This window comes from Phalacrocorax aristotelis, chromosome 1, assembly GCF_949628215.1.
Source record: "Phalacrocorax aristotelis chromosome 1, bGulAri2.1, whole genome shotgun sequence".
Taxonomy (NCBI): Eukaryota; Metazoa; Chordata; class Aves; order Suliformes; family Phalacrocoracidae; genus Phalacrocorax; species Phalacrocorax aristotelis.
Window position 1 is genome coordinate 152848945 of NC_134276.1, and position 26645 is coordinate 152875589.

The 26645-nt window shown below is 39.1% G+C and overlaps 1 protein-coding gene across 5 annotated transcripts in view; it reads left to right on the top strand.

Moving 5' to 3' along the window:
* FGD4 (FYVE, RhoGEF and PH domain containing 4) overlaps window positions 1-26645 on the top strand; it is a 111306-nt gene that overhangs the window by 70647 nt on the left and 14014 nt on the right. For all 5 annotated transcript variants that reach the window (XM_075116631.1, XM_075116665.1, XM_075116646.1 and 2 more), the window contains exons 2-6: window positions 885-1049; window positions 8259-8439; window positions 11378-11864; window positions 20228-20317; window positions 22402-22547. In XM_075116631.1, the coding sequence (XP_074972732.1) occupies window positions 885-1049; window positions 8259-8439; window positions 11378-11864; window positions 20228-20317; window positions 22402-22547 (1069 nt within the window). The remainder of the gene's footprint in view (window positions 1-884; window positions 1050-8258; window positions 8440-11377; window positions 11865-20227; window positions 20318-22401; window positions 22548-26645) is intronic.

Below are 26645 nucleotides of genomic sequence, written 5' to 3' on the forward strand. Positions count from 1 at the left end.
AACACTACAATAAATGATAAATATGTCTTCCTCCTTTCCCTTGCTCCTCCCCACAAAAAGTTGTGGATTTTTTGCATTCAGACATGAATGAATGTTGACTTAAGTGATATCTCAAGGTCCTTCATATTATTATTTCAAGATTTTGACTGTGTTTACAGGACCAATTGCTTTCATACCCCAAAACAAAAGTGCATGGTTTAGGATTGTGTGATCACATTCTAATAAGTGATTCTATTACTGTTTCCATTTTTTGAATATGTTTTGCTTTACATTTTCTTCCAGCTTTCTTACCAATAGCATCATACTGATCCTCTTAATCAGAATAAATTCCACTCTGGTAGGAAGAAGTGAAATAGAAGAACTAGCTGACTTTGTATTTGGCGCACTGTTTTTTTTAAATACTTACAATAGGAGCTCTTTCCTACAAGGAAAGTTGCAATACATTTAGTTAATTTTTGGATCCTACCTTTCGTAATAAAGTAAACTTTCTGAATGTATAGTATTTTGTGAACACTTAGAGTACACAAATAGAATGGCTGAACAAAAATGCTGGTATTTTCCCATAGTTCTTCTGTTGAACAAACACATGAACAATTCAGACAGGAAAAAATCTGTCAGAGAATGTAATCTTTCTATAGAAGAACTTAGGCTAGTCATGTTGGAAGTCTTTTTATATCCAGCCCTTCAAAGCTGAAACAACATAATGGATTGCAGCAAAAGGCAAAGCATATTTTTAGGATGAGACGCTATTAAAGGGAAGATGAGTATTCTAATTTTCTCTGTAGAGAAGCATTAGCACTTAATAAATGTGTTTATAGTAATTCTACTTTTTATTTAATCTGATTTCTAACTCTTGGGGTTTTTTTATGTATTTGTTTTTTCAGGCAGCAGCATCTGTCCAAAGTCCTTAATATTTCCTAGATCTTGTACAGCGAGTGCCACAACCAGGCTGGTTGAGCAGAATGTACACAATGAAGCGGCTCAGGGAATAAATGGAAGTGTGCCAGTCAAACAGTCCCCACGTTCAGCTTCAAATCCAAAGCCACAAGGTAAGTAGTCTGAAATATTTTTCTTAGGGAAGTTGTTCTTCATCCCAGACTTCAAGAGAAATAGAGCACCCTGAAAGAACTGTATTTGTCAGAAAGAAAATAGTGGGGTAAAAGCTTGCTACTGAAATACAAATGTTGTGTAAAAGCTTTATGAATCTGTAATTTCTGATAATATTTTGCAGAAAAAGGTTTTCAGAAAGAAAGTTGGACTTACTAATATGTTACAAGCACATAGGTCTACCTACACTTTTTATCTCAAATGTCTAGTACTTTTCTGTGCATTTACTGCCAGGAAGCAAAGTGTTACATTCATTCTCTGCTCAAGAAAGTGGCTGGTGGGTAGAGAAGGGAGAATGCACGTAAGCCTCTTGTTTGTATTAAACTATTGCCAGGGCTTATTTTTCAAAAAGATTACTGTATTTGACCTGGAAGGTTTTGATACTAGTTTTTATTGGAGTGTTTGGCAGGATGGCTTTCAGGTGGGGGTGGTGGGAAAGATATTCAGAGCCTTTGGGGTTCTAGCAGAGGAGCCCTCCTGCAGGACTATGTGTAAAGATGGGAAATTAATGTTTGTGCAGTTAAAGCTGACCAATAATGTCTGCAGAGTAGAATTAGATTTCCCTTCTTTTGGCCACAAATAGTATCTTCACTTTTAGAAGCTGCATAAGTCAACCTACGCGTTGACTTTATATATCTAAACCTCAAACTATCTTTTTATGTGGCCGTCTCGGTAATATTGATGATTCTGCTCAGGTTGATCACAACAAAGAGTCAGTACGTTCTGGAAATCTTGGACTCGAAGTGAATCTGGACTGATGTCTTTTAGGAGTGACGTGCAATAGGAACTTCATTCATCTCAACAGTGGAAAAAAAAGAGTGAATTTAGAAGACTGATACAATGATCTTTTTCAGTGAGTCGGATTCTGAGACACAGTGCTGATATGACAAACTAGAATTACTTATAGAAAACTAGATCACATCTAAATCATGTATAGAAACTAGAATCACACAGAGTCATCACGTAGTAGATTAACAAGCTGCGTGTCAATGGGAAAATGCATCTTGAAGAATTTTGTATCTGTCCTGAGTTCATCTTGGAGTTAAGGAAGGAAAAAAAATTATTGGGGTGTCAAGAAAGTTTTGTTTACTTAGGGAGAATGAGAGCAAAATAAAGCTGTTTTGGGTTTGGTGGGTTTTTTTTGTATTGTTTGTTTTTCTAGAACTTTTGCCATTATTGTTCACTAAACTAAGATGTTTTTTCAGTCATATGTAAACATTACTTATCTGAGTAGTCTTTTTGCACCAGTCCCTAGGTCTCTGAAATGCATTCTCTGAAGCTAAGTTAACAAGGGAACACTTGTTCTTTGTAAGCAAAATATTTTAGAAACCTGTTAATAGATAAACAGAAATGGGCAATCAATAAAAAGATTTTAAGTCTTTCAAAAACAAAGCCAGCCCACTAGTTACAGATTTTAGCTGGTAGATAAATTAGGAGTTGTATATTATTGGACCCCATTTATTCAAGTAGTTACACAGCTGTTGTTGCTCTTTCCTAGCCATGACTTCTGTGTTTGTCAAAATTGCTTGCTCCAAAATGTGGCATAGCCAGGAAGAGTGTTGTAGTCTAAGAAATGCAGCTGTGCATGTTATATTTCATGATACTGTTGTAAATAGTATTTTGTGCCTGCTTTGTTCATGGGCCTATGTGTTTCTCCATTTATTTCTTGAAGTTATACAGTCTATATTTTTGGCCTTTTTATTTAATTGAAGCAAAACAAAATAGAATGAATGAAATAAGCATTTGGGAATCCAAACAATCCAAGCAAACTGAATTGCTGTAGTTTATTGGTTTAGATGTGGTTGCTAATTTTTTTTTTAACAGCTTTTCACGTACAGAAACATTTTTGGTTTATAGTAGCAGTAAATGTGTTTCCAAATGGTTGTTCTAGTCGTGCAAATACTAAGTGTCCTCTTATAGTGAAAGGAAACAAGATGACAGACCCAAATTGTAATGGCAGTGTATTTGGTTGCTGATGAACTAACGGCAAAACGGCCTTCATCTAACCTACCAAAATGTATATAATTAAAATGAGAGCTATAAAGATGACTTTAACGTTGCGTTACAAGTGGGGTACAGCTATTTTTAGTAAACTTAGGTTTAATAGAGGAAATAGAGCTTTAATATAGAGGAAAATGTCAAAAATCTTGCACTTGAAGTGAACCCTGGACTCTGAACCTGTTCTGCCTGTACTTGGTCTCTGAGAAGTAGTTTAAATATTTGGAAACAGATCACTCAGGGTGGCTAGATCAAGTGAATAAATTTCTGCCCAGAATCCAATATAAAATTCTTTCTTTTAAATGCCATTTTTTCCCCCCCGGCATTTCAAGGAGAAAACAAACTAGCTGTCTGATATGCTGATGGTAAAAAGGCAATTTTTGTTCCCTAATAATTCCTGCCATCAACAATTCAGCAATTCATATGTCAGATTTCAGTGTTGAGTACAGTTTGATTCATGAAAACCTTTGCAAACTTGGAACAAAGCTTGAAACTGACTAAAGGCCGATAAGGGAGTTAAGCAAAGGAATCAGGACTGTGCAGAAAAGTGCTGGCAGTCTGTACCAGCTGTGAAACACGGTGCTTTGCCTTTGTATCAATGCGGTGTGTTCTCTGATAAAGTGGACTAATCCAGGCTGGAGATAGTCAGTGGAAGTAGCAAAATATGCTATTGAGTTCCAAGGCAAATGTGATGCACGAGAGATGAAGCAAACTGTTGGATAATTTGAAATTTGCCTTACCTGCAAATACTTGGGCACCAATCTGAACCTAGCAATAACAGAATGCGTGTACAGTGACATGTACAAATTGACCAGTTTTTTTCTAGTTTCTTCTGTTCCTTGCTCTTGGAGCCTCTTGCATGAGTTTTATGTGATGCCCAATTACTAAATACTGGGCACTGAAGTTGTTGTCTGTACCAGGCAGTTTTATTGTAGGATGGAAAATATGTTGAAATGTCAACACTTCTTCAAAGCAGTTAAGTGTCTTGTCAGTTCAAGACTGTGCATCAGTTGCTCATTTAAATTTTTCTAATGAGTGCTTAGGGTGCTTGTGAGTCTCCTGCTGAGGCTGAAGAGGCATTTTTGTTTGGGTTGGAGATGATTTTCCACTCCAGATGACGGCCTGGTTTGTGCTACTGTGAAATGGTTTGGACGAAAAGCATTCAACGTGTAGACTGCAGCAGTCAGTTTTAGCTGACTTTCTACTGTGTAGCATCAATCTTGTCCCCCTTCCTCAATTAATTATAATATAGTCTGTGGTTTTGAAGGTATTCAGTGGTCTGGGCCCAGAAAAACTGAAAGACCTCGTAAAGGTCTGAGATGTAGACTGTGGTTCCCTGGCAAATGAAACTTTTTCAGTTAAAGATAAATTGAACTAAAACTGAGAGCTGTTTCTAGCTAGACTTCTCCAATCTCAGTGGCGCTGTAAGAAACCTGTAGCAATGTCTTTTATCAACTAAACTGCTAAATCCCAAACATTATCTCAGGAAGAAGACAAATGAAAGAATAAAGTACATCTGGTTTATTATTGTTTGTCTTTCTTAATATATTATTGGAAGATACTTGTTCTGATGTGACATAAAAATATGGAAATGTACATCCCGGAGAGGAGGATGACTTTTTCTCTCTTTGCTGAGTCTAGGTTACTGGTTACTTTGTACTGGTCTTGTGAGTGTAAATCTCTGGTGTCTATACAGCTGTGTTCATTTGACCTTCCTGAAGGTGAAGAAGCATGCAAGGAGGTGAGGAAGGATGACTCAGCCAGGAGACCTGTAGTTGCTTACCTCAGGAATTTTTAACTCTCTGTTTTCATTGAATCAAAGCATAGCAGCATTTTTAACCAGCAGGAGTTAAACATGTATAGGGAGATTGAACACATTGTACTTTCCAAGAGAAGAGATAAATGATCTTTGCTAAATATGCTCTGGAGTCAGAAAAGGTGGCTGCAGCTTTTGATCCATGTGTAGCATTACCACCCATTTCCTTATGTATATGTACAAAGCTGAATACACAATTAGGCACTGCAGCTTAAATCTTGATTAGCTATTTTGGCAAGTGTTATACACTAGCAGCTACCTGAGTATACTGCGGGGTTTTCTTTGAGCAGAATATGCAGTTCATAGCTCCTAATGAGCTCAAAATTCTACAGTATAGAGACAAGAGTATTTACAGACTCACAGAGGTCTGTATTATGCAGGCTATTACAATGGGCCAGTCTTTTATCGTTTTTTTTTGTGGTTTTTTTTTTTTAAGATCCTTGCTGTGTGCACATTGAAAAATAATCTGATTAAAACAAAACACTTCAGAAGTACATTGAGGGGGAGAATTAATGGAATTTTTTTTCCATAATCCCTGTTAACAAGGTTGACCTTACAGGAAGGTTTGCGGGTTTATTTTAACTACTGATTCTTTTCTTTTCATTGATCTTGTGACTGTACTTTCACCGTTGCTCTATTTGTAAAACTTACGCTAGCTACAGCAGCAAGCTGCTCAGGGGAAATGCTGTCTTTTAGATGGTAATAGGGAGTAAAGAAGAAAATATCTTGCATTAGTGAGTTGGTATGGCTGTGTTTGGTTTGTGGTTCTCTGAAGATATTACAGGGATTTTCAATATAATGGGACTGTCCAGTTTGACCAGGTTTCTTGTGCTTGCCCTACTGGCTGCTAAGCTGGTGTTTTTGGTTTGGTTTTGGTTTTTTTTTTTTCCCCCAGTAACAGCTGCAAAAGTGTGCCCCACCTCCACAGAATGTCCTAGAATTTTATTTTTGTCCCGGTGGATCCTATATAAAAATAGCTTCCAACTAATTCCTTCTGCTTTATCAGTAGATGTTAATTCCCTCAAGTTTAGTAGTTTTAATGTATCCTTGTGAGGATATTAACGTTTTATGAGACATACATCTCTCCAATCTTTGGTATGAGTCCATTAAATAAGAAAATTCACAACACTGTGGGTTATACAAAATCTATTTTAAGAGCAAGAAGCGTTTCTACCATATAGTGTAGTGCTGGTCAGTAAATCCACCCAGCATCCCTTTTCTTTCCGTTTCCTCCCTGAGGGAATAGCAGTGCCCACGCTCAGTTATGTGGCCTGCTTTTTCCCAGCCCACTTGTCTCGCCTTTTTCAGCTGTCCCATCGCCTTTGTCAGTGCAGCAAGCTATTCAGCGCTTGGACAATTATCTGATGCTCATTGGCCTAATTCTGCCAGACCTTCTCCGAACTCCCTGAGAAGAGGGAATATAGAGAAAGCTGCTCAACCGCACTGCAGCTGTGGCTGAGCAAATGTATGCGGCCTCTCAGGAGAGGCTTCAGTTACCACACATACTCAAGCAGTTACACAATTTAATATTCTGCTTGTTTCAGGATTGCATTGTAGCTATTTGAAAATTTCAGTATTTTAAGTCGTCCTTTCTGCACTGCATCCTTCCCCAAAGTTGCTTTTTTTTCTTGTGTTAATATATGTAACATAAAGTTTGACAGGACCAAAGATAAACATAAACAGAGTAAAAGCATCTGACCTACAGTAATTCTCTTCCTTCTCCCTCTGGTTATTTCATTTATCATCAACTGTAGTTGATGCGATTGAAGTCTTGAGCTTTTTGTGGTACATTCATTTCTTCATAGAATTGCTCATGGTAATTTCAGACTGCAGCTATCATTACAAGCCCTCCTAAGTGCAATTAGATTATTGGAAGCACTGATAAATATTACCTTCTATAAATTTAATGTAAAGTAGACATGGAAAGTCATCTTAAATCAACTAAGTGGTCCTTCAAGTTTGTCCTAGTCTGTGATAGTATATTTGCAATAATTTTTTCAACACCTTCAAGTGTCAGTTGATAGGATTTAAGTTAGCTCTTGTGGTGCACAGGTTTGCTGGGGTAAGTCAGGAAGCTATTCTAGAGTCAACGATGTGAGGAGCATGGCTTTTTCACATCCATCTGTTGTGTATCCTGTACTAGTGCTTTTTTTTCTTTTTTTTCCCTACCGTGAGAGTTGCATGTGATTCTTAATGTCAGTTCCTGTCCTCCTTCCCTTCATGTTTGCTCCCTGGCAGGTCTGTGTAGTTATGAGAGTCCAGTGCCCATGGCACACCGGAGCAGGGTGCCTGTGGAGCAGTGGCCGAGCCCTTGCGGCCACCGGTTCCACTGGCAGTGCATTGCCTACTGCTGCCCATTTGTGCCTGCCTTTTATTAAAGGACAGATATAGTCTTTATTTTCCACTTCCATATCAAATGCTTTCACTTCTCCCCACAATATGTTTTGGGAACGTGTGTGGGGATGAATGGAAAAGTCCTTCACTCCCAAGAACACAACTCTGTTAAGTCTCTCTTTTTGATGCAGCCAGAATTATGTTGCTCTGATAGTGGAACATATTCAGGGCCTGTCTGTGAAGTGCTTTTGCTGCCAACAAATGCTGCGTGGTTGCCTAAAGGGACAAAAGTTAATTTAAGGATCCCCCAGCACTTTTGACTTTAGTTGCTCTACGTGTCACCTTGTCTTTTGCGTTCTAGGCACTGCTGCATGAAACAGTGGCTGATCATTAACAATCTGATTAGCAGGACTTATGGTAGGAATGGGGAGAAAGCCAGAAGAATAAAAAATATTTACAGGGGCAAGGTTTTTAGCAGTATAAACTGACAAAGGTTCAGTGAGTAAAGAATGCTCAAAGCTGAAGGCAAATACCTTTTCTACTAACTGTTATTACTGAAGTCACAAGGGAGAAGGTAAAGAATGAGAGCAGCAGAGTTTTGGGGCAGCAATTTAAATCTCTCTTGAGCTCCGCAGCACGGCTAGATCCTCTGATTATGCTGAATTCTTTTTTACGATAAAAACTGCATTTACACGTATGCATTTACTACAATGCACTATAAAAAACAGCCAAACAAGAATGTCCCCCAATTTTCTAGCTTGTTAAAGTAGCATGTGGTTCAGCTTTTACCCAAGAAATATAACAAGATGCCTGATACCAGACAGTGCATAAAAAACTGTGTGAAGTCCTTGTATTGATGTAACAACTTTAAGGTTAAGTAAAGCCAAGAGCATCTCTTCTTCATTACTGTAGTAAGTTCTTATGCAGAAATATCACATATGTTCTGGCAGTTCAAAGAAACAGTTTGTGAGTGATTGATTGTTGTTGTTTTTGTTGTTTGCAGTGCCTCCAAAGCCAATTTATCTGCAGAAGGTGTCACCTCTTACATACCAAACCCCTAGGCATAAAGCTTTATCAAATCAGAAACCAAGAATGGAGGAAGAGACACACACCCCTGTTTCTAGTGTCACAAAGGAAAAGTCCAGTAAAGTGTCAGATCTCATCAATCGTTTCGAGGGAGGCAGGTATGTAATAGAATTTGAATTGGTTTGTCACTCTGTTTTGTGTGGATTATTGGAACTTGAACCTGTGAGGAAGAAAGTTGATACTGAGGTAGGGCTCAAACTGATCCCTGCCAGAGGAGTTGATGGCAAAACTGCACGTATTTTGAAACAGTGCAAGTCGATTGTGTATTTGGCCTGTACAAGGTGTGCTTTTTCATAGGGTGCTAGTCTTAACTTTTTTTAAAAAACAAAAAACCCAAGAAACAAAATAACTTGTAGCACTTCTAAAACATTCTAAAAAATGCTGACAATTTGAAGTAAGTGCTGCTCTTAGAACAAAATTTTGGCGCTACTCTTGAATTCTTTCACTGCTGCAAAAAAAGCCCATTTACTTCTATAAGCAAATAGGATTTCCGTTTTTACTAACTTTTCCTTTTATACTGACATAACCTCTTCAGAATATTCCCCTGAAGAGGGTGAATGGTATGAGTTATTTGTACTGGTATGGCATACATTCAGTGAAGTGTTTGCTTTGTGGTCCTTAGTGATTTTGGTGGGATAGCTTGATGGTTTTAAGTTTTGATACTGCCTTTTACAGGAAACATTTGCAACCTTGATAAACACGAGCCACAGTGAACTGTGCTTTCACAAAACAGTGTTACTTGTGTGTCTTCTATTAGATGTGTGTGACAAGCATTATAAGCTCTGAAACAGAGCTTACAAATATATCCGCACTGTGTAAAGAGAGTGACCTTCCAGAAAGTCCATGACAGAAGAACAGCTCAAGAAACAGCCCAGCGGCAGTTGAGTGTTGCAAGTTTTGAATGTGGCTTTCTTGTGTTTCCTGAGGATACTGATGTTCTGAAGGGATGCCCCCTGTGGGAATGAATGCATGATGTACAACAGAGCACATCCTTCTGAGGAGCCAGAGTGTTAAAATTTCTTTGAAAGAATTTCCCCTCAAGATGGGGGAAATGTAATCCTTCATAGAGAAGCAGCTGAGCATTGCAAAAGTACGTTTGTCTAGTGGAATAGAAATGATTTCAAAGCTTCCTCTGCAAGAAATTTCTGTCATTAGGCAGAGACTTAATTGCACTGCTGTCATGACAGCTGCAAAAAGATGGGAAAAAGAAATTACTGCAGCACTGGAGGTCCTGTGAATTCTTCTAGCTCAGGTCTCCCATTCTGTTATCACTTTGTTTGCCATTCTTCCTCCAAAGCATCATCCAAGTCTTTTTAACAGTGTCATATCCCTAGAAAAACATATTTTTTCCTTTCTGAAAGGAAACTTCTCAGGTTCATTGTGCCCTACACAAATAAGTCCTCCATTTCTACCTCCTAGGCATGCCTGATGGTTTGTACAGGAACTCTTTCAATATTAAGCAAATAAAGGAAACTATAGAGAGAGCAATGAAAACTTCCTTATTTGTAGACTTCTAAAACTAAAGGCATTTTTGTTTTGGGGGGAGTAAGGGAAGCTGAGTTGCTCTTTGGCCAACATAATTAATTAAATACACCCAACAATATTTGCCCAATTATTAACTTCTCAAATTGATGATCTCTGCTTATTAGAAGCTTCCATAATTAGCACGCCAAGTTCTGGAATATCCTGCTGTGGTCGTGAAGGTAATTCCTGTTTTTTAAATGAGCTCAGCTCACAAAATGTGTCTTCCGTGAAGGTGACCTTCACTTGTAATTATTGGTCTTCAAATGACTGGGTAGCACGTTCATGAACGGCAAACTGTGATTGTCAATTATGATAACATATTTTCATTAGTCTGTAGAGCCCACAAACATGTAGGCATGGCAAAAAGTTAGTTAAACCTCTTTGCTGTGTGCATGCAGTAGAAAAATGTAAATTAATTATATTGTGTAGTTAGGCTTATTTTTAAAAAAAGGCATAATCTTTACACAACTAAAGGAAAACTAATTTAATTTTTTTGTTATACTATGGAAGAAGTTGAAACTAGTGTAAGATATTTTTGAGCTCTGTGTGAGAAAGTACAGAATATGCTTACAATATTTGTGGAAACATACAATTTATAAGCAGTCTTCATATTCCCAGAAGATAAATGGTCCATACCAGGAACGATATGTTAGAGGATAGTCATGGTATCATTTTCAAGTTGAATATGGCTTGTTAAATGTACTTCAGACAAAAATGTATAGGTTTTATTTTGGTTCCAATGATTATTATTTTTTTAACTGTAATGAAGCCAAACACTTTTACAGAGTAGGCTAACATTTATGTTAATCTAAAATTCAAAATCTCAAAAATAAAATAGAGGAAGAGATAGTGAAAGGTACAAACAAGGGATAACATATGTTTTAACTGCAGATAAAATACAGTGGGGAAAAGAACCTTGAGAAAAGATGCAGCATGATGAAAGGACACTGCTAAATAAGGAAACTGGGGGAAGAAATGGGATAAGAGCTTAAAGCTCCTGCAATATGCTGAACTAAGGAAAGGGATGCTAAATGTTCTTGGATGTGTTTCATGCATTTTGTATAATTAAAGGGCAATTAGGGAACAGGCTGCTTGTTATTTAAGCATTAGGCTGGGACTTGAGAGACTCTGAGTCTTTCTCCATTTCTGCCAATAATCTTCTGGGACATTTTGGGCAAGTTGTTTCATGTATCAGTGTCTCAGTTTCCTTGTCTGATGCATGTAGCTAATCATACTGTTTTCCATTTTAAAAATGAGATTCAACACAAGAGTATGTGATGAATCAATGTGGAAGGCACTCTGGGTTTCTAGTAAGAAATGCATGTTTGCATGTTTTTAATGGAATAATGCAGTTCAAGTCTTGATGGCCTGAATTTCCTAATATTAACACAGGAAAAAATGGTTTGTGAGGAGTTGGTTATATGGTGCAACTCTCCTACTCCCCATACCAGGGATTTGCTATAAGGCTGTGTTTGACTTTTCTCTCATTTTTGTTTCGTTTGGTATTTGTAGCCCATTAAATCCTAGTGATCTGAAGAAAGATTCCTCTGTTCTCCACATTTCTAAATCTCAAGGAATATATGGGTCAACACCATCACCTCAGCCAAAACTCCTTCCCCAGCACCCACTACAAAAACAGGGAAACAGTAATACCAACAAAACTCAGGTTGCACCGTTACACACGGCCAATGGAGTCGTAGCACAAAACCGGACGGAAGATGAGGACAGGAGATTACCTGATCATGGCTCTGCTATGTCCACCCTGGTTCCGGATAATGCCGTCAACAGCAGCTTGATAAATGGGGAGAGAGAAAGTACTTCTGGAGAGTCACTGCAAAGTATGACTGCCTGTGAAGGACAGATGCTTAACAGCTGCTACAGGACTCCAAGCAGTGATACACTGCTCCCGTCTGAAAATGAAACTCTAGAAATTACTACTAATGTGAAGGAAGAACCAGCTGAGGAAATCAGTAAGCAAGATCAACCTGTAGAAACAAAGGTAAAAAGAGAAATGGTCTTGTTCTTGCCATATTACTACTTTGTGTATTTTCTCTAGGTTTTTATTTACAAAAATAAGAGCAGGTCAGAAAGCTGAAAACCTTGTGGCTATTTTTTTTCTGAAAAAAAGACAGGAGCAAAAAAAGTTTTGCTTTCCTTTTCCCATCTGGTTTCCTTTTTCCCATTGACTATCTGAGGTTTAAAAAAAACAAGGCAAATCTGAAATATGTGTACGTGTTTAGCGCTATGCTTCAGCTGTGCCAGACTACAATAGACACGTCAGTGGTGTATATAAAATAAAATTCCATGTATAGTAAACTACAGCGATAGGGCTTCACGCAGAACCATCGTGTGAATCCTTAACTTGGATGTAGTTGTCACGTCAAAGCTGTGGCAGTCTGCTAGCTATCAGATAGATGCAAGGTTCGGGGTATGCTAAATATATGCCTTGTTAGCAAGGAGAACTTAGACCATGATGAATTTGAGCTTCCTTATAAGGTTTTAAATAATTAATGGAAATAAGTGGGTGGAAGAAAATCTATCTTGGGAAAATTAATTGCTGAAAAATTGTGCATATTTCCACTTCTAAAAGTTTGATTGTGCAGTTTGCCTTCTTGTACTGAAGCACTGATGACGAGTGAACGTCATTAACAGTTCTGGTGCAGCCATGCTACGTGTGAGTTGTGGCGGAGGGGGCTGGGCTGGACCCTCCCAGCCTTTCTCTTCACTGCAGAGCCAAACAGCTTAGCGCTGATAAAGCCCTTCACTGCTTGTCAGGAGTACACCTGCGTCAGTTAACTACAGACCGCTCCAAGCCCTTCAGTTTGGTTAGCTAGGGGTCACAAACATACATGCTTGAGGGTAAATTCTGTGTGGGGGAAAGGTGGGTCTCAGATTCTTGTGTATTACAGGGTAAAATATCCCAGGTAATAACAAGAAGGTGTTGGGGTGTGGGGGTTTTCTTGGTTGTTTTAGGAGTTGTTTTTGCTGTTCATGAATGAACGTTATGATTCCCATCTAAACATAAGCCTGGTCATGATCCAAGGCACTTTAACCTGCCACACCTCTCATTATGTTTCTGTCTCCTGTTTGGTAATGCCTGTTTCCCCCCTCTGCACCAATAAAGCGCAGAATGCTCCGTGGGCCATGGTGTTAAGCTTGAATCCAAGTCATGTGGCAAGGTGCTGGCAGGATTTTCAGGAAAAAGCAGAAATGGGAGGGAGTCCTGTTGTAAAGTCCAGGAAGGAACTGGGCAAATGCCAATGGAAGTCATCTCATCAAAATCTGTCTCTGAGTTGCTGGGACCAACATGTGTTATCTGTCCTGTATTGACCAGGAGTCAAATTGTGAGGTATAGCATAACTGTTACTAGATGCATTGTTTGCTGGTGCTTGGAGGGTAAAAAAACCGGAACAACCCAAACCTATGCAGGATGACTCTTAAGTCAGCATCGGTGGAGAACTGAACCTGTAAAACTGAACTGGGTCACAGCAGCACTTCCTGAGGCACCAGCTTGATTGCAATACAAGGACATCCCCTTTAGCCTAGTGAGATTAAGAAGCACGTCTACCACTGACTGATCTAAGGGCCACGCTTTGCAAAATCAAGCACTGATTTAGTTTGTATTAATACAACATATAGATTGAAATCAGTCCTGTGGAGCTCTAAGTAGCTGCTTGCCATGCTGTCTGGAATAGGGGGAGGGTGATGAGGAACAGGTAGAGCTTTAAGCTGTTTCTGTGACCAAGCAGGCATTGGAAAGAAGAGCATTTAGACAGTCTGTGATTTTGGTAAGCACCCACTTAGTAAAGAGTCTTAAAACTGGGATGCAGTCCAGTTGAAGTTTCACTGCACTGCTAACAGTACTCTCCTGCCCTTTTTAATTAAGCAAGTGTGGGTACAATTGAGTAAAAGCAATAGGAGCAGATGCATGTGAGTCATAGACAAACTTTAAATTATGCGTCCGATATATATATATATATATATTTATACTGATGCAAACTATCTTCTTTGTCTCTTGCATGCTGTATTCCCTAATTCAAGGAATAAAGTGGTGCTCTCTCTTTGTAAATGCATACTTCTACAGCAGAAGTGAATTAAGTCCACTGCTGGAAAAGGTGAATTGAATTGATGAATGATGGAAAACCAGAGCAGAAATTACTTTTTAGACTTGGAAAAGAAAGCTTATTTTGAAATAATGTTGCTCTTAGAATTATTTTTTCCCCCTTATCACTGTAGATCTGACTAAAGCCAGATTTTTACAGTTTCTGGAAAAGCTGAGACAGAAATTACTAAATTTGGCAGTGTTTGGAAACTTTTTCCCTAAATGACCAGAGTAGAGTATGTATTACTCCTCTTATTTACTGAACTAGTTTGAAAGTCACAAACCACCAATATCACAAGCAAAAACACAATTAAAAGTTTCCTGCCTTGCAGCAGAAGCACCTTCTGTTATAAAATTTGGTTTGCCTAAAATGCGGAGGCTAAATAGTATAAGAACATCCCAATCAATTAACTTCCTGAATAACATCTTGTGAGAAATCTGCTGCTAGAGCTAACTGAAGATGAGAAGACAAATGCTTCGGTATTTGTTGTGAGACTGGTAGGAGATAAGGATATAGACTGCATGCATGTCGCAGATGCAGAAGATTCCATTACGCATCTTTATTTAAGTCCTTACTTCATGTCTCCTATTAATGGCAATACTGGGTGCTCTGTTGTTTCAGATGCAAAACTTGGTGGAGGTGGTATATTTCTAAATGTAAGGTGAAGTTTTGATTAGATAGGGTGAACCTTTGTTGCTAAGTTGACTTTCTGCCAAGAAATTTTTTACTGTTGCAACACTCGAGGTTCTACCAGCTTCTTTCTGGCTGTACAATTTTATGGTTGTCTTTAGCAACAGTAAATCATGGACAAAGTTTTATATCTTTAGCACCCGATATAAATGTTTAAATCCTCTTGAAACTAATGCATCTTTAGGGATACCAGTATCTTTACTGCTTTTCTTGGCTGCCATGCAAGAAACTCACCCATCATGTGTGCAGTAGACTGTTGTATAGAGTTAATATACCAGAAGGTGATGGTAGCATTCAGGATTTTCATTGCAGGTCTTGCAAAATTTAGTGCTTTCCTTGATTTAAGAAACTGAGGGCTTAAGAGACTAAAGGAAATCTTGAATTATCCTGGAAATTTACATTTATATTCCCAATACTTAGGGAAGAAAGCATGAAGCAGCTATGACATGAATAATTTTAGAAAAGAAAAACCCACTCTGTTACTTTAGATGAAACTCATCATTACAAACAACCAAGCACATTGATTAAATTATATTTGTTCATATTCTACATCTCTCAGAATCACAGAATGGTAGGGGTTGGAAGGGACCTCTGGAGATCATCTTGTCCAACCCCCCTGCTCGAGCAGGCACACCCAGAGCAAGGTGCACAGGAATGCATCCAGGGGGTTTTTGAGTATTTCCAGAAAAGGAGACTCTGCAACCTCTCTGGGCAGCCTGTTCCACTGCTCTGTCACCCTCAAAGTAAAGAAGTTTTTCTTCATATTCGGGTGGAAATTCCTGTGTTCCAGTTTGTGCTCATTGCCCCTTGTCCTGTCATTGGGCACTACTGAGAAGAGTCCGGCCCCATCGTCTTGACACCCGGCCTTTAGATATTTGTAAGTATTGATGAGATGCCCCCTTAGTCTTTTCTTCTCTAGGCTAAACAAACCCAGGGGTCTCAGCCTTTCCTTGTGAGAGAGGTGCTTCAGTCCCCTGATCATCTTCATAGCTCTCTGCTGGACTCTCTCCAGTAATCCCCTCTCTTTCTTGAACTGGGGAGCCCAGAACTAGACACAGTACTCCAGATGTGGCCTCACTAGGGTGCAGTAGAGGGGGAGAATAACCTCCCTCGACCTGCCGGCCACGCTCCTTTTAATGCACCCAGTGGTACCTTTGGCCTTCTTGGGACATTGCTGTCTCATGATCAACCTGCTGTCCAGCAGCACTCTCAGGTCCTTCTCAGCAGAGCTGCTTTGCAGCAGGTCAGCCCCCAACCTGTACTGGTGCAGGGGGTTGTTCCTCCCCAGGTGCAGGACCTTGCCCTTGTTGAATTTCATGAGGTTCCCCTCAGCCCAGCTCTCCAGCATGTCCAGGTCTTTCTGAATGGCAGCACAGCCTTCTGGTGTACCAGCCACTCCTCCCAGCTTGGTATCATCAGTGAACTTGGTGAGATTACACTCTATCCCTTCGTCCAGGTCATTGATGAATAGGTTGAACAGAACTAGCCTCAGCACAGACCCCTGGGGAACACCGCTAGTTATGGGCCTCCAACCAGACTCTCCCCCATTGATCATGACCCTCTGAGCTCTGCCGTTCAGCCAGTTCTCAATCCACCTTGCTGTCTACTCATCTAACCCACACTTCTGAAGCTTACCTATGAGGTTGTTATGGCAGACAGTGTTGAAAGCCTTGCTGAAGTTGAGGAGAGCAGTGGATGTTGTTTACCCTTCATTGACCCAGCCAGTCACAGCATTGTAGAAAGTGATCAGATTGGTCAAGCATGATCTTCCCTTAGTGAATCCATGTTGATTACTTCCAAAAGCCTTCTTTTCCTCTACATGCCTGGAGATGATCTCCAGCATGAACTGTTCCATCTCCCTGTCTGTGTTGCTTAATGTATTACTGAAAAGCCCCTTACGCAAGGGCTATACCTAAATAGGAGTGAATCATATACAGCATCACTATTGTGTTGGTAGGTATAGCTTTCTCAATAGGAGATGGCTCCTGTTAGGTTTGGATAGTAAGTTACGGCTATATTGGGATTTAGGTTTATGTAAAACTTGCTTTAAATTAGCATAATTTTTGCAAGTTTAGGACAACGGAAAAACAATGTTAGGAAATATGAACACAGATGCAAAAAGTTCATGCTCTCAGCAGCATTTTTCATACCTCTTCTTAATTTCAGGGTTCAAGAACAACTTAAGTAAAAATTACTTGCTTTTATTTCTCAAGCATCCACACTAATGTAATAAGTCTAAGTATGTGCAGCGTTTTGCTAACAAATATGTAATTAGGCCCAGGTGAAATACTTACTGCAGGCACCCATATAGAGATACAAGTTTGCAGTCCTGCCCGATCCACCTACTGCTGTCTCACACTTGTGGTATTTTCACCAGCAGTTGAAATCCTGCACCTCTAATGTGAACGTTCTCTGTATGTCACACTGATCATTTCTGTTTGGTTTTGTATGTATGTTGAGTTGCTACGTGGTACAGATTGTCACAGAAGTTTGAAATGTTCCCTGAAATCATTGAGAAGTTATGCTTAAAGTGATAGAGTAGGTGTCCAGGTATAGCTTGTAGGAAGTTTTTTTCTCAGTATTTTCTGTTAACTACAAAGAACCCAGTATAAATAGTGAGGTACTAAAAGCATAAAGAAATTGTAGGAGATAAATTTAAAACTTCTCCAGAAAAAAATGTGCCCATTTCTTTCATTTCTATTATCTTATTATCCTACTTGTGATAAGATGTGTGCATTTATGGTTAATAAATGAAAATAAAGCTTAACTTGTAACTTAAAAGAGAATTGAAATCCCTTTTTACTGTTAATTATTAGATTTGATATAGTAGTTCTTCAGGGAAGCACTGAAGTTCTCAGAAGTTGAATACTAACTTAACGTTTTCCATGGATTTTAAAGTTTTTTCTTTTAAGAATTTGCCCCCATTATCTCTACAAGGTTTTTCAAGGCTGTTTTGTTGAACAGCTCTAATAACAAATGGCTCCATCTCATTCTCACTGTCTCAAAACATCATTCAGATTTATTTCCAAATTATAAGAGTTGCTTCCTGCTATTCTGAATAGCCAAATTTGGTCTGCAGGACCTGATCCCCTTCTCAGGGTCTGCCTGCCCTGAGCCAGTAGCTTGGCTGCTCTCTGAATGCCTGCTCCAAAGAGGGGTGGGTGGGCAGCTGGGGGTAAAGTAGCAGCGCAGCATGGTGTGTGCCATGGCAGAGCTGGGATGGCTGCTGGTGAATCCCCTGACAGCAGGAAATTTTGTTTACACCAGCTGCAGCACTGGCTTTTTGCAGTGGCGAGTCTTTCCACCAAATATGCCTTGCTGCGTAGCGTGGTGCTGCCAGGACCCATATGCCCACGCATGCATCTGGTCCCAGTTTGCCCTATGTGCTCAGGACAAGTGGCTGCCACTTCCGTCAAGGAAAGCTCCACAGCACACAGATGCCGTGATTAGCAAAATGGCCTGTGACCTGCTGTTCCCAGCAGGAAGGAAGCTGGAGTGACCTCGTGGAAACCGGGTGCTTTTCTTTGGATGGGACTGTAGATAAGAAATTGAAGTGGGAGAATGAGTAGGGTGGGGGATGGAGCTAGGAGCAGAAAACACAGCTGGGCAAATATTGAGCTGGTGAGGTGGGAAACTGAGGGCTTCCCTAAAAGAAAACTAGCAATACCGTTTTGTGTTATTCTTGCACTGATCTAAACCTGTAGGTGGGTGTTCTTATGGTGGAATAGGAACGCGCTACTGTGATTAAAAGATAACTCATCTGTGGCATGTATTTTTTCCCATATAGAAGATTCCTGAGTCAGGTGGTGTGATTGATGTAGAAAGGAGCCTGAGGTTCAAGAATTAGGAAGATGTGTAAGGTTGATACTGAGAGGATGGGAAAGCTGGGGATGGGGTGTAGTGGGAGAGTAAGAGGGATTTGCCCTGACCCAGGAGCAAGGATTGAATGCTTTTCCTGAATTGCTCATTTTGTGTGATATCTTAAAGTTTGCTATGCATGATTTTTGCCTTTCTTGATTAGTTCAGGTAATTTTCTGAAAACTATGGCTTGGTTCTGTAGCAGTGCTTCAGGGAGAAAGTGGGGCTTTGGGGAGAGAGAGAAAAAAAATTGCTGAGGAATCAGTAGCCTCCATGGTTTTGTGCCTCAATTCCACATGTGAGATCCCTTGCAAACGGCTAGCGCTAAATGGTCTGCTGTCACAGTAATAGCTAATCCTTCAGCTCCCTGCAACACCTCTTGACAGCACTTAAAAATGCTGTTCTGGAGGTTACTGTGGTTGCTATGCTGATTTAAACAGATGTAATGAACAGCTTTGAAGTCACTAATGAAAGCCTGTATTTAGGGAGGAGGCTTGCCGTATAGCAGTGTGACTGTTAACACTGCCGATTAGAGCTGAAATGTGTTCAGATCTGGAATACTTATTGAATACTGAAAAGGGGAAAAAAGCCACTGAAGTCCTTTCAATGAAAAGCCTGTACTTTAGCATTCAGTATTCTGCAAACCATCTTTATCAATGTACTTGCAAATGTTTATCGTACTCTTGTGGAAAGCAGTGTGTGATTTGAAATCAGAAATAACTCTTTCAAGCTCTACCCTCTATTTTTTTCAGGAAGGCTTTCTACGGTTTGTCTAGAAAATTACCGCTTTCCCATAAGTGCCGCGATAAGACTGCCATTTACTTAGGAATGGCATCAGATGTGAACACTTTTCAGCACTGGCACTAAATCTGGAAGAAAAATCTTGTAACGGAAGTGTCATTTTGTTGAATCTGACACTTGTGAGCGTGAGGCATTTCCCTAATGTTTTAATATTTTTAGAAGGTTGTGCTCTTATTGTTCACTTAGCAGTAACTTCTCATAGCGACTCACAATTTTATATTCTAACATATTTAGTTTAATATTGAAAATTGAATGAACGTTTTAATTTTCCATTCAGCAGAAGAATCAAAAAGAGATTTTGCGGAATGAAAGACTTTCAAGTTAAAACTTCCCTTAAGACTAAAAAGTGACTTCCATAAAGACCTAGCGAAGGAGCCTTCTAATGGCAGTCAAAAATTAATCATCAATGAGTGTATTGATGAACATAAAACATCTTGTACAGTATTTTTCAATAATTTTGGCATGCAGTGAACATGCAGTTCAAATAACTTTTGAAACGGGGGTGGGGGTGAACACTGACTAATCCCATCTGTTCCCTCTTATTCTGCAAATCAGTTCTTCCAGCTCTGAAAGGTCAGTGGTACTCAATTACCAGGATGTGAGCTGAGCTGTTAAGTAGGGAGTTGGTGCTTTGGCAAAGATACATGTAAAAACTGAGAAATACTAAATGGTTTAGGCTTTGAGTTTTAGTCAGCAGTTTGATTTTTATCCTCCCCTGACTTATGTATTTCTTGATTAAACCACTGGAAAGTTTTTATTTTCCAAAATGGGCTGATTATTACTAAATGTGAAACTTGGATTCCAGTTGCATTTTGGGCTGCAAGGTAATCGTATGGTGTTTCAACTTTTTTTTTAAGTGTTGAATTATGTTTTCTCCAGTAACCTAAAAGTTCTTCTTATTTTTCTCCAGGAGACAGATGAACAGAAACGGCACAAAATTGCCAGTGAACTTCTGCAAACAGAAAAAGCCTATGTTAGCCGACTTGACCTCCTAGATGGGGTACATTTTTCTTGAATTTGTTTTTATTTTCTTGCCTTGAGTTCACTTGAATGGCTGTGCATAAGGGTGTATATAAATTACATAAAAAGGTCGTATATTTTTTTCAGGTTTTGCTGACTTTTTCAGTCAGCCATTTGCAGCTGCCACATGACTTTGCCTATGTTTCTATTTTAAGAACACTAGATTTATAAAAGTATTAGAACATTGTGGATATTAATGCAATAGGTTCTCTGTGTGTAAGTGTTACCGTAAGCAATAGTAATGCAAACCTCATGCTAGTAGCCCTTCTAACAAAGGGGACGGAAATGTGATGCTCACTCATTTCTTGGCTTCTGCAAACAGGGACAAGAATAGTATCATTTTATAATATTGAAATCACCTGCCCACTAGAAAATTACTAAATCTTTCAAATCTTTGAGCCACCTGAACAGAATTTTAAATTAGTGCCAAAGAACCTAGAAAGATGCCCGTTCTAAACTGTATATGTCCTCTTTTCCCCACTGTATGTTTAGACTAAACCCTGTTGAAGTGAACAGAAATTACTTTTCTGCAAGGAAAGGTTTGAATTGTTGTGCTCTGTAGACTCAGACTGATATTTCTTAAATGTGAAAATCTGTAATTCTTGAGATTTTCGTTTTTAAGCCTTGTTTACTTTCTCACTAACACCTACATCCATTTTGCAAGGATACCTATAGCTATGCATTGCCTTACTCCAGTATATTTTTCTCAGACATTGCTGTTTAAATTTCTCATGTCTAATGCATAAAGCTTGTACAAAGAGTTGAGGAAAAAGTAAGAAGCCTGAAACGATATAATAACTGTTCAGATTGCTTGGGGATCTAAGTAATCATCCTCATGAAAGCAGATTCACCTGGCTGACCCACGTGGGGAGGGGTGTGAAGTGTGTTTCAAAAGACAAAGTATTGCAACAAAAAAAAAGGCTTTGATTTAGATAAGTTTAAAAATAAAAAAGGTAAACATCATTCATAAGTTTTTCTGATGGGTAATGTACAATTATTTTCTGTGATGCGATCATAAGTGCATTGCTCTTATGCCCGTTTTCCGAATACCTGGACAGTTCTGAAAAATGAGTTTCAAGCACAGCTGCTCAATTGCTGCTAATGAGAGGAAAGCAGAAGACTGGGAAGGGACTGTTACATTTCTCAAGTTGGTTAAAAAGTTATGTAATCTTTGAAGTCTTCAAAGTAACTTGTCAAAATTAACAAACAGTCCTCTCCGAGATGCAGCAAAGTTAGTATGTTTTAAAGTATATGTGAAAGTCTATGGCTTTTTTCCTTTTAAGGCACTTATGTCTCGGTTCGGATTATTAAACTTTGTCTTCAGAGACTTTTCTTTTTCCCAAGCACTTTCCCAAATTTTTGAAGCCCTTTCTAGGGAGAAGCAGTCTGTTCAAGCATGGGAGAAAGAGATAGAGGGACCAAAGCTCCCCATAAGCACTGTTACGTGATGTGCATATTAACAGCTTCACATGTCTCTAGCCATTTTATAGCTGCACGTTGTCAGGTAGAGCCCACTGATGAGGAAAGAATTTATATTTTTTAAAGAGACCATAGTAGAGTCCAGTGAGAACTAGGCCCCTTTAGTGCTTTAAATGGTATGTGGAGATCACTCATAGTCTGCCAACTACAGTCGTTTCAAAAGGATAAGGGGATAGAGCGTACAAGGAGAACAGTTGGGCTAATGTTGATCAGACATCCTGCTAACTGAAGAGAAAGCAAGAGTGAAATATACAACTGGAAGACTGGGAAAGCTGAGATGATGTAGCTGTTAAAACAGACAGGATGCCTGGAGTCAATCCCAATATGGCACTACTCCAGTTTGACTTTTCGTTATGTCTGCTCCACCTACAGTGCTTTCCTGGCTCAAGAGAAAAAAAATTGGGGTGTAAGGGGAGGAGAAGCTTTTAACTTCTGGTGAGGGAAAGACAATGAGTTTGTCATTACCTGTCTGTATTATTGAAATATTAATCCTACCTCAGTTGCAGTAGGAGGGGTGGATAGGTGGTCTTCCACTGATTAAAGATAATAGGCTGATAGGTTTGGGGCTCTTCTTCTGTATTGCAGGTATTCTATTCCAGACTCCTTGAAGAAGCCAACAGAGGTTCATTTCCAGCTGAAGTGATTAACAAAATCTTTTCTAATATTTCATCGATTAATGCCTTCCACAGTAAATTCTTACTTCCAGAACTTGAGAAAAGAATGCAAGAATGGTAAGAGGCAATTCCCTGCTTAATATACTACTAAAACCATGTCTGTAGAAACTCTGTCACAGGGTTGAGGTAGGGAAGGTACTTTCATAATTAAGTGCTTCAGGCCCAGGAAGTACTGTGGGAAGGAGAACATCTGCTCTTCCGCTCTTCATCAGGATCTGACTCAGTAGAGGACTTGCGTCATTTGCTCAAAATAAAGAACACGACTCTTGCTGAAGCTGGTGAGATTACTCACGATTAAATCCCTTGCTGAATTAAGGGTTCAGACTGAAATTACATGCTACATTGCACAGAATACAAAATCAAGATAAACAACACGTATGTGTTTTGTGCTACACTTGTTGCACAGTAACCTTTGTCATTATTGGTTTCTGTGAAAAGGTGGGATATGTTTTTGTTTTTCTGTGTATTGGTTTTCTATTTGAAATCCACACCCAGGTCAGGAATGTTTCGGGGACATCTTTTCCTCAGCTTTTCTTGATAGGACCTCTGTTTGGAGCTAGCAAGGATAGCTGAGGTGTAAATATAATTTGCAGTGACCATGTACTATTGTAGTATCTTTCTCCTGCCTTGGTGTATACTATTCTGGAGATATTAAAACACAGCCATGTATTTTGGTCTCTGATGTAATTCTCAAAAAAAAAAAAAAATAAATCCCAAACCATTGCTGGTTCCCTAATTTACTTGGGAAAAGAGGAAACCTCATTTAAAAAACAAACAAACAAAACCAAACCCGAACAATAAAAACTTATGAATATTGTTTCATCCAGTTGCTCCCTCTCAGCACCTGTTTGGTTGCTGTATTCCACGTTACCAGGGGTTTATTGTGAGGAATTCTAGTGTTTGTCTAGATATCATTTCCAGTTACCCTTCCATAAAACACCTTAACTGTCAAAAATCACACTAAAAAATAAGAAATTATGTATTCTTGTGACATATATGAAAAAATCTCAGGCCACGCAGTGGTGCTTTAGACAAGCTATGTACCTCCTGATGTTGTAGGATGATTCCCCTTTAAAATGATAATTCTCTTAAAATAGGATCGTTACCATGCACAAACACATGGTAGCCCTGCATAGTCTATAATGCAAGAAAGTAAATAAAAATGAAGCATCGTGGAATGTAGCAAAGTTCATACCTTGACTTATATTCCTTGCAGAAAAACTGTGTAAGGTAAATCCACCTTTTTCCTCTGATTAGTTGAAAAAGTCTGATAGGAAATACGAACGCCTGGATTAAAATAGAGTGCATATTCATAAGAAGTGGAGTTTAACTTAGTCCAATGACGTTTAAAAAGCAGCTTACACTACATTAAGTCGGTCCTGTATATATTTGAAATTAAATTTGTGTTGTGCTCTTAAAATTTTGCTCTAGACACTTTTTATAGAGCACAGATGGGTTGCACTACCTTATGTACTTGCAAAATGCTAAATGGCACACTAACAACGTGTGTATAATTACATAGCTCCAAAGGTTGAAAAGTGCTTTTGCAGATAAGCATTGACTATTTAGTGCAAAACTAATAAATTGCATTATAAGGACATTATCATTCCCACATTGCTTGGAAACAACCTTTGTGCTGTACCTGAGACAGCCTGATTAAACGTCCTTAAAATGTTATGCTTTTGGGAGGAGTTAAAAGAAAGGGTGCAGTTGGAGAGAACAATTTCTGATCAATGCTGGAAGAAAAATCTGGGATAGTTTTCTGTCCCCATCACCAGTCTCTGAAACTGTCTGGCACAACAGCTTCTGCCAGAGAGTTCACTTTCTTCAGCAGTTCCCTTAATTGGACATAGAAAATACTTAAGTTTATGTTCTATTGGTAGGTTTGTGCACTTCTTCTATTGTTCTTGAGCTTCCAGTAAAAATAGTTGGATTAGAAACTTCTGACACGTTCCCTGAGCTGTGGTTTGTTTTGAAAACTTAAGGTGAAAATTATATAGTTTCACAACTGGGAAAGCCAATCAGAGGCAGATTCTGCTTTCTTAGAAGAAAAGGCAGCGTGAATCTAAGTTTATCAGGTAGAAATGAAATCGTCTGGTAGATGCATTTTGAATGAGTTGAGCAACAGCTGGAGCTGAATATCTCTTTTAAAACATATGGCTTGAAAAAATTGGAAACAGCCTTGTTGCAATATATTTCCCATGAAAAGAGCATAACGATGATCCCGCAACAAATAAAATACCTATCTAGCTCTGTCTTTTTCACCCAAGAATGACCAATAGCAGATACCTGGGGAAGAACAGAAGAACACAGTGTGGTAACCTGTGGCGGGGGTGGGGCTGGTGAAGAAATTATTTCACTCTTTCAAGACAAATTGTTGGAATCTGTGGCAATTACAGAGCTGACCTCCTCATACAGTTTGTTTTGCTTTGCAACTGCAACTTTCAGTTTTGTTGGATGCCTGTTAGTTTGTATATTGGAAGAGAAAGCAGCTGTTCTGTAGTCACCTTTGCTGTGCTGTGATTTTTACAGACCTTTTTAGTTTTCTGCAGCCGTGACACTTTTAAATAAGATGCTGCAAATCATGATTAGTAGGTCAGCTGTTTCACCGCTGAGTTTTTAGAATGCAAATATGAATACCCTCATGGTCTGATAACACAGAAATATGAAGTGTTTCTGTACCTACATTACAATGTGAAGTCCTATTTCTTGGCCCATGTAATGATGCTATCTTTGTTGTCCGGCAGTAGCGCAGTGCTGATTTGAGTCCATGGTAATAGTTCTCTCTCTCATTGTCTCTCAAAGAGAACAGTAACTGTCCTGGACCTGATGGCGTTCAGTAGAACTTTGTATTTTGGCTTGTGGTGCACGTAGTGTTTGAATATGAGATGAACTAACTATCTATACTTGAAGTCCATCAAGGAAGGACACTGTTCTCGGAAGGTTCTGTTTTCTGAGACTTTCCCGTGTCTTCCATGTTCTTCTGGAGCTCTTTGTGCAACGTGGACCTTCTCTTTCTTACCTGAAATGATGATGAATTTGCACTTTTACAGCCTGAAAGTCTTTGGACATATAAGGGCCTTGCATGAAAAGTAGTTCTGAAAACTTTGAATCTTCAGAGGCAGTGAAATTGCAGTGCTCTGTGCGAATAAGCAGCCATAGGTATCCAAGGAGCAGGCATAGCAAACTGTTTTTAATTCTCGGTTTACAAAAGTTGCGAGATTTTTTTTTCTTTTAATGGCTCTCTGGTAATAGTTGTGAAACAGTTAAGTAGAAGTATTGTTTTCTGCTTTAAGGTGGTTTGGTTTTTCTTTTAATTGCAAAATTTTATAATTATCTGTTAAATTTATCAGAAAACTTTAATGTCTGTGGGCTTTTTTTTTTTTTGGTGACCTTTAAAAATATATTCACATTTTCTTCGGTTCTGTTGGAATTGGCATGATTTGTATTTTATTTTCAGTTGAAAAATATGCTGCTACACTGCAATAAAATGACAATCCAGGGAAATAGCATTCAGTGAATCAAAGGAGTGGGATTTTGTTTTAAATTGCTAGCTTGCCTTTGAAAGTGTGTGCGTCTGCTTGCATGTAGAGTGGTTGAACAAATACGTCAAGCTAATTAAGGGTGGAGAACCTTGGTTATTTCGGAGACCAAGTTCCCACGTTGTCTTGTCCCCTTGTCTAGTTGCCAGGCCCAGCAGTAGCTCAGACCTCTGTCAGGTGGTACATAGGTACCTTCTGCCCCCAGAGGGAGCTGGAGCTGGACCAGCCTTTGCTACTCCTGGTAATAGTCATTATTCAAATAACTTTTCCTTTCTGCACAGCTTTTCTCTTGGAGAAGTGGTGTGTTGTAGTAGGCTGCTGAAGTAATTGCAGTAGATTGCTTTGCTTTAGACTACTACCACAACGTTGTTTTCAGACTTTCAGAAATCCAGAGGTACTGAGTTTCTGAATCTGTCCTTGAAAATGAAATGCGTCTCATATTGTAGTTCTCAGAGATGCATGTGTGCTGTTCCACCTTCTTTGTGTGCATTGAGAGTGCAGCTTCTCTCTGCCTCTCCATCAGTTTCTTTACTGTTCTGTTTTATTTGCAGATGCTATCAATAATTGGGAAAGATGTGGGAAAGTTCTCACAAAAGACTAGAATCCAAGGGAT